Source organism: Choristoneura fumiferana, chromosome 14, assembly GCF_025370935.1.
Source record: "Choristoneura fumiferana chromosome 14, NRCan_CFum_1, whole genome shotgun sequence".
Lineage (NCBI taxonomy): Eukaryota > Metazoa > Arthropoda > Insecta > Lepidoptera > Tortricidae > Choristoneura > Choristoneura fumiferana.
The window spans coordinates 8187556-8203151 of NC_133485.1; the positions used below are offsets into that span (position 1 = coordinate 8187556).

At 38.2% G+C, this 15596-nt stretch overlaps 1 protein-coding gene across 3 annotated transcripts in view; it reads left to right on the forward strand.

Moving 5' to 3' along the window:
* Positions 1-15596, forward strand: part of LOC141434991 (synaptic vesicle membrane protein VAT-1 homolog-like) — a 35950-nt gene that overhangs the window by 9861 nt on the left and 10493 nt on the right. For all 3 annotated transcript variants that reach the window (XM_074097486.1, XM_074097487.1, XM_074097488.1), the window contains exons 2-3: positions 12069-12198; positions 15024-15239. In XM_074097486.1, the coding sequence (XP_073953587.1) occupies positions 12069-12198; positions 15024-15239 (346 nt within the window). The remainder of the gene's footprint in view (positions 1-12068; positions 12199-15023; positions 15240-15596) is intronic.

Here is a 15596-nt window from a genome sequence, read left to right on the forward strand (position 1 = left end):
GTATAGTTGTTATGTGGGGTGACTAATCAACAATTAAATTGCAAATGTAAATTCCTGTCAATAGCTTGGTCTCTTGCCAAGGATTCACTCATGAGATGACCCACATTTAAACATGCCTAAGTCAAGAAAGTTAATGCATTCAACCCCTCATAGGTGATTTCGGGGAGTTTTGAAACAGATTATGTGTAATGAAACGAGACAATATCTCGATGTTAACCTTGTTAGCAATAAAGCGGCGATGGAGTATAAGTTAAGAACTTTGTTCAATATTACTTGAAAAAAAGTTTTCTAGCGCGCCGTTTCCAGCCGTAACATGAACTTTATGTTTGTTGTTAATATCGTTGCTTAAAGTCAATATATTTCTTATTGAATTCCTGAATTAATACCGCTGAAGTTTATGGATTGAACGTTTATGTCATTGAGGGGACTGAATACCTATTTAACAACGTGGAGGTCGTGTTTATCGTCTCGAGAATTAAGAACACATTTACATATTTTCAGATCAACATTCATATTTAAGACGGGTAGCGAATGTCAGAACTTGCTTCTGTTATATTATCTACTTTGTGCTTCTGTTCAGATTTTGGCATTTCAAACATGTGTCAAATGAGATACCACACAGAAGTAACGGGCGCGTGAACAGCATACCGCATTACATAGTTGCCCCGAACCTGACCGTCATTACGGGCTGCGCGGGTATGCAAAAGCAATTATGTCAGATAACGAAACGCAGAGTCCAATTACGATGTATGAAACTGTGACGAATCCCCGCAGACTCACTTAATTAGGGTACGGAGGGTTGTCAGTAAACGAATCATTGAATCTTTATCACTCTAGGCCAAGAGCGCGCCACGAGGAACACAGTGTTTTACAAAAAATCATCGATTTTTAATCAGTAAAATTTTCGTTTTAATGCATAATAATATTAGGTACCTAAAGTATTTTTTGTATAAATTTGATTTTAATGTTATTAATGCGAATTTGAGTTCGTTCCGCTTTTTAGCCATTTCTACTGAACTGATTGGCATGAAATTTTGCATAAATCATTGTTAGTTTAATAAAAAAATAATGGTTAAAATAGTCGGTATACTCATTCCATGTATTCATTGCACGAGAGCTTTGGGGATAAAATAATGTACATTATATATATAATGGGTATGGATTTGGAGAGTCGCAACTTTATCTACACCGAAAGAGCCGCACGTGTGGCTTACGAGCTGCCACCCTGCTCTAGACGTATGGAAATCTGAAAAATCCGAACTAGTATTCTTACTTTGTCCACGCATGATTAGAATTCCATGCCGTGATACTACAGACAGCAAAGAATGTGAGCTACTTGCCATACCTTTGACCATGTCATAGACGGCATGAATTATGGACAGCCCTAGTCACAGGTCGATGAGTGGCACGGCACAGCGTCAGATCGGAAGCCGATAGAAGCGTCACGCCGCGCCGCGATCGCGCGCTGACATTGTTTGTATTCACACTGCTCGCCGGTACCCAAACCGCTAACCGGATATTAAGCCGTTTCTAAAAGGCACCTGCATTGTCGCCCCTGGTACTCGTGACCGAGTTTAAAAACTGAGAATGTCATCTGTTTTGACAAGTTACGTTCAAAGCAGATTGGTTAGTGTTCGTATGTGTATTGTTGTGTACCTGGGCCAATCAACTTTTTTACCGACACTAATCTGTCCGCGACATTTTTCAAACAATTGCAGTTTTTTGTAAGTAAACATGTTTTTTCTGTAATTTAATAGATGGTGTACATGAATACATGCCATCCTACGTAAGTTCAACCTATTAAACCGTGAAATATCTTGTTGGAAGTACGATTTTTTGATAACGCCTGAGACAATTTTGGTAACGCAGGAGACGCCCAAAGTGTCGGTAAAATAGTTGATTGGCCCACCTACCTATTTAAATCGCCCTTAAATATAAAACCTACTTATAAATAAGTCAGTAAGTAGTCAGGTATGATGATTGGTTTTAGCTTTGCCTTGCAAACATACTGCTACGATACGATACAATAGCAAGTACTTCTTGAAAATCATAATAAAATTGCTCCCTTCTATCTAACGCAATAATATAGTATCTATTTTCATAAATATAAGAATATAAATATAACTTAGCTGATACATAAGCCAAAGCTAAGCAGTTTCCACTTATAAAGAAATAACATTTTTTGTTGCTCGAGCGAGCGTACATGCGTATTATGTTTAGTAGTTAGCTGTTCAGCTATCTTGAGTTTGGTACAGAATGTAGGCTTATAAAAAAAGGCCACGTACACGAAGGGCTAGTTTATTTTTAGTCCAAGTTAATTCATTGCTGCTAGACGGTGTTTAATAACTGAAAATGCGGACTATGTGTCCAGTCACGCTATTTGTTCGACGTTTGGCATACTAGCACAATTCCATTTTCATGCGACATTTTTTGTTCTCTGCATTCCGGGGTACAGTTTAATAAAAGTTGTTGCGAATGAACGAACAATAGAGGTCCATTATACAGGATCTTACAATTAACTTTAAAATACATACCTACCTATAACCTAGTCAGTTAAGCGAGTCTTAATTAGGGTACTTAAAACTGTTATGAAACATTGTTCTAATCTAGTTACATACTTAGGTAAAAATAACTAATGTAAGGAAAGGAGTTGCATAGATATGCAACTGTTATTCAATTACGCACGTTTCGCGCCCATTGCGGTTAATACGCGTAGTTAAATATAAAATAGATACAACATTAGTGTACACCATTGATTCATTTTCCTTACATTATCGTATGTATTAGGTACTGTGAGGGAATAGCAGAGCCAGCTTCCTGTGACTCGTCGTAATAGGCGCATAATCGTGTGCGCTAACTCGCCAGTACGACCAACCGGAATACAAATGAACCAGAAAGCACTCAAGTGCGGGAATTCCTTTTAGTACATTTGCACTCGTGCCTATTACTTTGGGCTATTTTCTTCACATTATTAGTCAGTGAATCAGATGACTTAGTATTGCACGCATTGTTATTGTTTGTAGGTAAAGTAATAAATACATAAGCTGTGACTCATTATAGTAGGTGTACAACCATATAGACTATGTTAGCAGTAAAGGCGATCGTTCGCGACAGTTCCCGAACACATTAATAATAAGGATGTTGACACGATTAAAAAATAATTGGAAGACGAAGAAAAAAAACCGCTTTTTTAGCCCTGAAAATCAGATTTATTTGCGATTAACTGCAAAATTAGATACCTGCTTAAATAGTTGATTGAGTTGGCGAACAAGTGACGTCATATGTTGCTATTTCCATTCAAACTCTATGGGAGAATTGAGTTTTGACAGCTCATAAAAAGTACGTCAGTTGATTTGGTGGAGTCATCATCCCTATTGTTTATTTTAATTTTTTAGGTACTTATTCTTATCTTATTGATTGGGTCATTCGGGACGGGACACAAACTCTGTATTATTTTTTGTATACCTTCCTGATAATATTAAGTATAAGGTTTATCATAAATATCTAGTACCTGGGCGACCGAGATTTGCTCGGGCTAAAACTCGATAATAAGCGTTTGCCCAGATATAAGACCAAGCTAGATCGATTTGTCATCCTCGAAAACCCCTACAAACCAAATTTCATCGAAATCGTTTGAAGCCAAAAATTGCTCGTTTAAAGGTTTAATTTTAACCTAATAAGATTGGGCATGCATCCCAAAAACAAGTGAACAGATCATATGACTCGTTGCTGTCCATAATATCTTGTAGAGTTAATTTCTCTTTCAACCTTAATTTTATATTATACAAATATTTTAGGCTATATACTTATCTATATAATGCGGCAACTCTACTTATTAAAGTGTAGGTACGGGTCTCCGCCGCACCTTCCATCGTAAACTTCTATAAAGAAAATTCGCAGCCCTCTAATTGGACCCAATTAGTACGCACTGATGAGGCAAATTTTAATGTCCATGCAAATTACATTTCACGGATATTTCGGAATTAGGTACATGGTAGGTTACTTAGGTAGGTACTCTGTATTTTCGGTCTGAAATATTAACGAACACAGGTACTTTTATACCTTTATCCATGTACAAGAAATATTATGAACCTAAATCCATACATCCTTATTATTTACCATAAGTACTATTCTTTGTAGCACCCACGCTGCATATCAATAAGGTACGTCTACGCCGACTCTAAAGAACTCCAGTGTTCGGAATACCGATGCTGATAGTGATAAATTCACTTTAAAATTTAAGCACATCTTGTTTATAAAGTTTCCCCTTTATTGAACGCGGGCTGTGCTGGTACCTACATAAGACGCGGAAGAAAAAACAAATATCAACAATTCCCCTGCAAAAGCCCTGTCACAATCGGTATCTAATAGTTACAAATGCAATGTCTGCAGTCTTGCACTCTTGCAACGGAATGCGCACGTCCAGTGTGAAAATGAAAGTTAAGTTGGAGATGCAATTTCGCGCCGTCGGGCCCCGCTTGGAAGGATTTCGCAGAAGCGCAATGGAACGTGACGCTCGACATCCGACTTGCGCAAGTTCCTAACGGTGAACATTACACGAAAATTTACACCTTTAGGCCGTCTTGCAGGAAAAAATAAATCTAGATTTACTAGTTAATCCAGGCTTAAGCTTGACAGTTCCATACAATTTTACACTACTAAACTGAGCTTAACGCTAACCTTAAGGCTTTAACCTTCGATACGGTCACTGTAAACTCATGGTAGTGGTACAGCGCTGCAGCTCTGTACCCTTAGTGTAAGTTTTCGGTTACAAAATACGTCTCGAACACGAACAGCGCCTCTAGCGGAACGTTTGCGATGTTCGTGTTTCCATAAAAATTGAGATTTTAACGCGAACGCGATCGAGACGTATTTTGTAACCGAAAACTTACACTAAGGGTACTGCTTACATGGCTACGGCACTAAAGCACAAACAACGTCTTTAATTTTTCTCTCTTCTATTTATGGTTTTACTGTGTTTTAGTTCAAAGATCCACTTCAATAATTAATGTCGGCTAACCATGTATCATTAATTAATTAGGTATATCAAATTAAAAAGCGAGGTAATTACGTAAGATAACATTCGGAAATACAAAATGTCAAAGAAAAAATGTTAGTTCCATGCTATGACTTAAGTTTCATGTAACTGCGACTTAACTCGATCGCTATCAATTACTGCATTAGAAAAATTGGTACGTGATCGATCACCAACTAAAAATCATCGCGTACCTATTACGGGTGATAACGCGCGATTAACTAAACATGTTTTAAGACGTCTGATCGTCTTCATTCTTACCTACCTATATTCCATCTACCTTATCTCACTCCTCTTATTCCATCTCAAATGAATAAGATAAAATCTAAACCGGTTTGTACATTTAAAAAAATAGCTGAGCGTACATGTAACAAAAATGTATGAATCGAGACACCCCCTTTTCGGAAGTCTAACAACTAGAAGCAGACTACAAATAAAAGCAGACTACCTGGGCAAGGAACTAGTAATTGCACCGAAAGGGTAGAGGTTAAAACACCCCAGGCTGTACGGCATCGGCATACGACATGCAGGTCGATCGGGCGCGTCTGCTGCCACAGCTTAGGCTTCGCCGCGCCGTCGCGACGCCTGACGCCACGCCATGGCGGCGCGCCGTTCCAATCCAACCCCAGTGTAATTTACAATTACTTATTTACTTACCCCGTACATGGCTTACTCATCCATTTGTTCATATCGTACTAATGTTGGATTTTAAACACCACCTTGCAGGGGAACGAACTACTTTATTGCACACCAACACATAAAAGTAAGTTAAGTAAGCAGTACAGAAAACACAGCAATTTACTTTTCCTTTGCAGTTTCAATTAAAACTGTGTCTAATCTTATTCTTCTAATATTATCTCTAATACTTATATAAAATTCCCGTGTCACAGTGTTTGTGACCAAACTCCTCCGAAACAGCTTGACCGATTTTTATGATTTTTTTTGTGTACATTCGGTAGGTCTGTGAATAGGACGTAAATATTTTTTCATACTTCTACGTGCTTCTACTACTTGTACTAAGTATTACTTATTCTGTGCTTCTACGCGGATGAAATCGCGGGCAACAGCTAGCACTTGAATAAAAAAGTTTCTGCAGGGCTACTACGAAACTCGAAGTTTGTGTCGTGCGGTCCCTCTGACACATACTATTTAATACGAGAGCGAGAGGGACCGCACGACAAAACTTCTAGTTTCGTAGTAGCCCTGCTGAAGATGATTGTTGCTCAATCAAGCAATAACGTCTGTCCCGATTTAGATAATTTTTGGTATGGACATAGCTTAGTCCTGGGAAAGGACCTAGAATAGATTTTATCTTAAAAAATTGTAAATTGCCGCGGGATAGCGATAAACAAATTCTTCGCAAACGACGATAAACTCTTGCAATACTTACCTATGTACACTTAATACAGATATGCTTGATTAAAAAATTTAACAGCTAAAGGAACTCGCACTTAGGTAGGTTAACGTTTACCGAAAGGATATAGAAATAGCGGGTAATTAAGATAATTAAAGGAGGACAGGGTTGTCGGCACACAGCTTACGGCAATTCGCTCGGGGTTCGGGCAAGTGGAACAGTTAGACCGGGAAAGGTGACACAGAATATTAGATGATTTGTACCAGTATGGCGGTTCTTCAGAGGTCTAATTACGGAATGACAATAAAGAAAATGATGGTCATAGCGCTGGTACCGGCGGCCCAATCGCTGTGGGCGTTAATCGAACGTGTCGCATAAATAACGAGTGTCGAACGACTTGTTCCACAAAAATGATTTGGAACCACCAGAAAAGTATGGCATGGTGTATTTCGTGAATGGCTACTCGACGATGATTAGCTGTGCAAAAATTAGCCTGGAACAAAACGTTGAATTTTTTTTTAAATTAATGTATTCGCGTCGGTATAGCGGGCTGCAAGCCACAACGGAGAAGTATGACATTACGCTACCGCCTACATCTTTTTTTATCGACTATCGGAAAATATAATCATTTTTGTGGAACAAATCGTTCGACACTCGTTATTTATCCGACACGTTCGATTAACGGCCACGCGATTGGGCCGCCGGTACCAGCGCTATGACCATCATTTTCTTTATTGTCATTCCGTAATGAGGGCTATCGCGTTATCGCGTATGAATTCGCCACTAGAGGCGCTAGTGTAGCGTGAGGTCTCCGAAATGTCAAATCTCATAGTTTTCGGGTGAGCTACGCGGGTTTATTTATAATTAGATTAATTTTGTGAATATTTTGCAAAATCTGAAATTAATTATGGCAAATATGCGTTACAGGGCAATGAATGTCTATGTTTTGAGACAGTTTTGTCTTTCGGAACCCTTTGTCCTCCCTTTTTTTCCAACAAAACGGGGACTATGCAACACTGTGGCATGCTCGATATTTTTATGGTAAGGTTTTAAGGTGTATTAAATATGATTTTAATCTAAACTTTGTTTTCACGCCCGTAATAACAGACTTTGAAAGCCATACTTAAAAACCTCACGCAACAGTGCGCCATCTAGTGAGACAAAAACGATAGCCCTCATTAGACCCCTGAAGAACCGCCATACTGGTACAAATCATCTAATATTTTGTGTCACCATCTCCCGATCTAAGTCGCCGACCTGGGGGTAGCATGGCAGCCTTGACATGGTACTCCGAGCGCTCGTTGACACGCAATAGGCAACAAGACTGTTCAGCACTAAGTGTCAAAGTTAAACTATAATTTATTACGTCCTATCCTATCCTAAAATTTTGAGCACGGATTGGGCGGGGTTGATAACAATGGATTATAACTGGTGACAATGCGTCAGTAATTTTACGGATTAATAACAAAAACTAGTCTCCTACCTGCGTATAAGGCGCGCATTACGGACTATTGTTGTTAAGGAAGCCATTCAAGTCTGTTGAATACGAGTCGTCGGTCAGGTAGCGTGTGTAAAATTCGATACGAGGCTCGCAGCTAGAGATTATCTCGGCTTAACATTCCGTCCCGCGGCATATGTGGGTCCCAGGAGCGATCGGCCACGATACAGTACAAAGTTTTTTGATGATAAAACGATAGTGCCCGCGTCCAATTTACCCAATAAAAAGCATGCGGGTGCAGACGTCGGGCGACGCGACGACGGCGACTGCTGGCTAGGTGTCTGCCTCGCCTCGCGCGGCTCTATGTCGCGTGAGTAATTATTCGGAATTACAAAGCTTAAATGCATTAATATCGACTATTGTGGGGCCGTCAGGGCTGCGTGTTCGGTGGGGTGCTTAGAGGGGTGCATGTGCATATTTTCTGTCCCCATGTTGCATTGATATTCGCTTTTCTATTCAATTAAATAAATGTGGAACTTGTGGAAGGAAAGGCAAACTTGTAATTATTTGTACTTTCAATGTAATTTCTGGGAAGTATGAGCAAGACCATAAACGACAACAATAATACCTACGTTCGAAATCTATAACCTAGTCAGGAAAAATAATGCAAAAATCTTTATGATGATTTTGTACGTAAAAAGTGTAGCTGCCACCCCGTGTGCCACCCCAATGTACTGGTCCACTGTAATTACTAATTTGGAAGAGAAGTACAGGCGCATCGGTGGTACATTAGATACAAATTTACACAGACTGCTAATTATCATAACCGTAACCTTTCTCTTTTTGGTTTTTAATAGTCTGGTAAAAAACCTAAAATTATCTTACTAGAAGTCAATTTAGCAAAGTCAGTAGGTAACAATACCCCATAACCGAGGTTCTTTTATTTTAGGTAGGTACTCAGTAAGTATGTGGAAGTGGTTGCTTAAATTGGGGCACGACAATTAGGACAAAACAGGATTGCTTCCGTTGTATTTTTAAATAAATAGAGTCGCAAATATGCTGAAAGTCCCTGTTATACGATATCGAATCGTGATTGGATCGTAAACACCCCGAACAAATTGGATTGGAAAACCGATGAGTAGGTAGTAGGTACAGATTTCAGACTTGCTACAATGTTTGTAGGATTAGCTAGATATATGTGCGAGCCGTAGGATATTTTTGGCTTTGCTTAGAATGTGCATTTCCTTGTTTGGTTTAGGCGTAGACCTACAATGATTTTAACTCCCTTAGCGTCGCCGTTTTATTGCCAACAGTTAACCGCAATACTCCTGCGTTAACTGTAAAAAACAGACGTCGTAATAGTTGACGCAGTATCTAAATGCATTACCATTTAAATGGAAACAAATCCAAGTCCCTGTCCATGGAGTTTGCAAACGATCGATCTGAGTAAGTCTATTTTAAGAGTTGAGTAAAAGTGCATTCAAATATGGATTTTGCTGCTTTTATCTCGACTTTATTTACCTACTTTTCCGCAGTAAAACAATTTCATGACCAAATATAGCGGGTCGATTTTTAAAATTAGATGTTCGTTCCCGCCTAAACTTCGACATAACAAATTCATCGGAAATAATTACAGCCGTTTCCCTAATCCCCAAAATAAATAAATATACAATAATTGCTCCTTTAAAGATTTTAGATAAAAAAATAACTCTATTAACATCCTAGCCGTTTAAGATCAGTCAGACCACAGAAGCCAGACGCCCTTATAAATACCAACCCACTGGATTAAGCCTACTGGATTGCTTAAATATCCGTGGTGCCTGCTCGTGGGCTCTACGAGTACTATCTAAGATGCTAATTGCAGTCGACTAACGATTATAACTTGCTCTACAAGTAAGCCCCTTTAGCACTGAGAACTGGAAATTACAGTACAAGCTAACAGTACAATCGCAATTATATTGAACTCACTATAGCACTGCTCCATAATAATTTTAATACAGATTTTTTTATGTTGACCTGGCTTTTGTTAATTGTACTGCATTAAATATCATCCATATTATATATTTTTACCAAGTTTTAAGTTTATGCCATTAACTGTTGAAGAGCTCCATCCTACGGAGACGAGTCTGAATTTTACTACCAGTTTATTGTATTGTTACGGAACTTACTTTACTTTACATAAGTTACCTATGCCAAATTTCAGCTCAATCGGAAGTGGTCCAAAAAGGGTTTTTCAATATTGAAACCACATTGCAACTTATATAATACTACCTGCTAACGTTGCTAAACAGATAAATATTTTTAAGACCCCTGAATACCTAATCGAAGTTAAAAAAGTAACTTAGATGTTAGTATATATTTAACGATGTAACTGCTACTTAAATGATCGCATGCAAAAATGTGGTGTGTACATGGATTGACTGTTAATTTATTATTTTGATGAGCATAGATAATTATGTATACGTGTCAATATTTATGGTCCCAGACGGACAGTTAATGCAGACGTGCAAATATGTAGCAGACCCTTACATGTAGACGCGTTGTAAATTTCAATTGAAGACGTAACATGCGCATTGTAGACGAGTATGTAGTAGCAGAGTGTAAGTTATGCATACAGCCTACGCGGACGCGACACCTCGAGGATGTCGCAAGGGGGACAATCGCAAATAATATCGATTAACCCACGGGCGGCGGGCGGCGGGCGGCGGCTAGCGAGTTGGCGACGGACGGCGCGACCGCCGCGCGGTTTTCTGTGATGCAGAACAGCAGGGCTACTACGAAACTCGAAACTCGAAGTTCGTATATTACCGTCCCTCTCGCTCTCGTATTAAATAGCATAAGTGTCAGAGGGACCGCACGACACGAACTTCGAGTTTCGTAGTTGCATGACTGTTGTTACTATTTATCCATATCATAAGCTAGGTAGCTGCTCACTTGCTCAGACAATAGGTAAAGCTATGAAGACACGGTTGGCGCTAATTTAACTTAAATGCATCTGTCAAGCAGCGTCTACGTATGATGTTCCATAAATCTACTATTAAAATAAATTTGGGTATTCAAAGAATAATCTTACATTCCGTAATTTATTTATTTTTGTATGGTTTGCAATGGGTACGGGGTTCCTTAAAAGTTATGGTCAGCTACCGGTGTTCTAGTGCCGTGCGGTAAACATTCTCATTCTGCGGGCGTGACGCAGACGCGAATCTGGTTTTGTTATTTAAGTATACTCGTATATCTTATAACTACCTATAATATAATATAGGTATATAGCTCATTCAATCGTGTTTCATAGCAAACACAGAATTATGCTACTGCCACGTGATACTATAGTAGTTTTTTTATCCTGACTGATGAATGGAATGTATAATAAAAATAATAATGTAACAGAACGGCTGTTCCTATTTGGCTTTTTAGGGTTCCGTAGTTGTTTGTAATCGTGAGGATAAGATATATGAAAGAAAATGCTTAAAAATTGTACGGAATGCTAAAAAACTTGGGCTAAAAAATCTTCATTATAAAAAAAATGCGAGTGAGACGTAAGATGCTTGCTGAGAAAGATAGCAGAGGTTTTAAAAATAAGAAAACTATTGGAGGCCGTAGCAGCTACTCTAGCTGACCCTGCTGACGCATTACAACCGTCGTAGTTTTACTTAATACCTACTTACATAGCGTAACAATAGTACGACGCAGTTGAGGGGCTCATATTGGTGTTGATAATATTTAAATGTAGGTATCTTTATGCCGCTTGTGCCTCCGGCGCATACCTATATAACAAATGGCTGCCGCATTCCATGCCCCACTCGGTTAATTACTAGTTTTATTAAATCGTTGCACGATAAAGTTAAACCAAGCGCCTCATGAACGATTAAACAAACAGTGTAAGCTGCTGTGCACAGCCTATTAAACGATGAACTACTTGACTAATTTTGCTGAGCGACTGGCCTATCATTAGAATGGCATGTTATAAGACTTTAATTCAAAGACAAGCACAGCTGCGTTTAGGTGTCTTCCGAATTCATGAAGCTTGAGTAGGTACACTATGCGCTTACTGGGAGGTATTTAAAATAGGAAAAGCGTTAAGTTAGGTAGTATGAGAGGGTAAAATAATAGGCACGGAATATGCCACAAGGCAAAGTTAAAATCTAATACTGGCTGCTAATGCTATGGCGTAACTTGGCAAAGGAAGGATTTCATTGTTTTTGTTTTCGCGTGTGAGTAACGTCGCGCTTCCATTGTTTCAGTGGGCTCAACTTCCAGGATTTGATCGTGCGACAAGGCGCCATCGACTCCCCGCCTAAAACTCCCTTCATTCTTGGCTTTGAATGTGCCGGAGAAATTGAACAGGTCGGCGAAGGCGTCACTAACTTCAAGGTAAGTTTTTAAATAGGCTTGTCTTCGTCCCACTGGTTTTTTTTAAAGCTTTAAAAATTTCGATCGCAACCACTGGGATTCTAGTCAGATTCTCATTGCTACCGACGGGGGCAGATATGTCGAGCAAACTCATTTGCTAAAATAAACCCAAAAATACGTGAAACCTTGTAAGTTTAACGTTTATTTAATATCGGGGTGCCTAGAAATAAGGAACCGATTTTTTTAATCAATTTACTAGAAAATACTATTCAAATTAGTGCTGAATTTGAAATAAGTATAAATAGCTTTAGTATAGTAGAGTCGAAAATTAAAATTGAGTTGCAGTTTGATATCACCACAAAGATACCACTTTGGAATGGTATTTTAGTGACGTGAATAAAAAAAAATTACAAAAAAATTAAACGTCCAAAAAAAACGATAAGCAAAAAATAACAAACCTTTTTCGCCTATATTTAACTTTAAACTAGGTACTAGTTTGAAAGCAGTGCCTCAGCACGAGCCAGGCGGAGTGATATTAGCCCATCAGGAAGACGACTATAGGTCTACTCCTGATGGATAGTGCTGAGGCACCGACTTTAAAATAGTACCTATATATATGCTCTTGCTGACTTGAGATCCTCCTCCGTTTTGTTCGTCGGTTGAAAAATCGGTCCCCAGATTAACTTAATATTTTCATTCAAATTTAAAAATGGGTTAAAATTATGTACCCAGTATAGGTAAAGTTTATTTGATCAGAAATAATAACAGCGCAAGATAAGTAAATTAAGGCTTGTTAAGAATTCCAGCAATGAAGGACAACGAAGATAAATAAGTGTTTTAATCACAGCTTAAGATTCAACAAATATCTCTCAGTAAATTTAAAAGTCAATAAAGCACCTAATAAACAACACGGTAATGAAATAGTCGAAAGCAAATAACTCGTTCAATCATAAATATGTACGTAGCGCGCTTGAACGATGTCCACTGTTTGACACGCACGAGGGACTGCACTTGCATAATTAACTTTAACAATACCTACTAGGAGTTATAAATTGATCTACATATTGCTAATACACTTAATGTGCTAATAACTGACATATATTGTGCGAAAATTAACGGATTACGCTAATACGGACATAAAAGTTCAGCCCGGTCATCCTCAATTCAGTAGCTATCGTTCAAACTTCACGAATTTTCTCACTTACAATATTAGTAATATACTATATATATTGTTAATATACTAAATATACATATTTATATGAATACGGTCGGAACTGTCGGAACTAAATACGTATCTATTGAGAGAGGTTTATGTAATCATAAACCTATAGTGGCTTAAAAATATATATTGGGTGTAGATATCCCATTACTTATAGATGGTAGACGACCGGATGGCCAAGTGGTTAGAGAACCTGACTACGTAGCTTGAGGTCCCGGGTTCGATTCCCGGCCGGAGCAGATTTGTATGAATAATACGAATGTTTGTTCTTGGGTCTTGGGTGTTAAATATGTATTTAAGTATATATTTATTTAGAAGGTGTTAATTAAATAACTGAAAACCAGAAAGTAGTTTGCTCAGAATTGAGAGTAGATTCGATTACACTATGTTTTAAATCAGGTTGTGTTTGTGTTTTTAATTAAATCCCTTTTTTATTGCGCCCAGTCTAAAAGTTACGACTGCAACAGGCGCCAATTAAATATTTTAGCGAGGTTGCATACTATTTCGATAATTTAATACTGGCCGTTTTGCTGTCAGTGTGTGATTTTCTTTGGATTTTCTTCTAAAAACGCCAAAGCGCAACTGATAAATACATATTATGAGTGTAGAGCAAAGTGTAGAGTTAGGAATGAAGCCAAATTACTGACTAAGCAAAACACTCGATTAAGTTTAAAATAATGAAGATATTCAAAAATAAATGAAATCAACTAACTTAAAATTAAAAAACATATTTGGGGTGTGAGGTTTTCAGTTATTTAATTAACAACTTGTATATAAGTATGTTTATCTGTTACCTAGTAGGCAAGTATCGATATATTACAAGCTTTGCTTAGTTTGGGACTAGGTCAATTGGTGTCAAGTGTCCCATGATATTATTATTCTCTTTATTTATTTTTTTATTCTTAGGATTAGGTTTTTATAATAGTTATAAGAAGTAAAATAGGTACAGAAAAATACATACAAAATAAAAATATTATAAAAACCTAACCTAGTTTGCCGCCGGTAAAGATATTATTATGTTCTTTATTTTTCTTTCATTCTTAGGTTTAGGTTTTTATAATAGTTATAAAAAGTAAAATACAGAAAAGTACATACAAAATAAAAATATTATTATTATTATTATATTAAATAAATAAATAAAAAGTTGATTCAATCAACTACAATCATTATCCTAGTATGAAAAATTAAAATAATTTATTGCATAAACAGCTTATAAACAAGAGTCTACAGCTCTGGATCCTGTGCTAGGAGTCCCTTTGTTACAGGATCCACATGGTGTGTCTTAAGAAATATGAAATGTTTATTGTTAAGGACACTAAGGGGCTGTTTCACCAGCCATTGATTAGTGTTAACTGACGGTTAAATATGATGCCGTCTCCGTCTATTCGAACAAAACAAATAGAGACGGCATCACATTTAACCGTCAGTTAACACTAATCAATGGATGATGAATGAAACAGCCCCTAAGTGTTGATGTTTAAAATAAGCACGTCTATGATACGACTTAGAGGCGTTAACAATTACGCGTCTTGTTTCTTAAGCCACGTCACACTAGGATAAATTAAAAGTCGTAGTGGCCGTAGTCCACGGCTCCATAGAAAAGCCTTTAAACTGTCTATTGTCATAGGTGGGCGACCAAGTGGTAGCACTCCCCGAGTACCGGGCCTGGGCGGAGCTCGTGTCCGTACCGGCGCAGTACGTGTTCGCGCTGCCGGCCGGCATGAGCCCGCTGGATGCCGTGGCCGTCACTACCAACTACACGGTTGCGTATCTGCTGCTCTTCGAGATGGCCAACCTCGCGCCCGGGAAGAGTCTACTCGTGCATTCGGCTGGAGGCGGCGTGGTAAGTCTTGGTGATGAAATAAGTACCTATTGATATTTTTTTAGTTGGACATTTAACTTTTCAAATTAACTTCAGACCAGCTGAATTGATCCTCAAAGCTAACGGAAATCAAGAAAAACACGTCGTAAGTACCTATGCAAGGTGACTTAATGTTCAATCATAAAAAAAAAACCGTTACTTTTTTTTGGTTTAATTTAGATACCCTGCCTTTGAAATTCCGGGCTTTGTAATTTATCAAAAATTATGTCGTGTTCTATATTTACGTGGTAGGTTGAGGTTTGGTATTTTACATACGCACCTATGTAGATCCCGAGTATATTTTGGAATAAAAAGTAGCTTGTGTGTTATTCCAGAGAT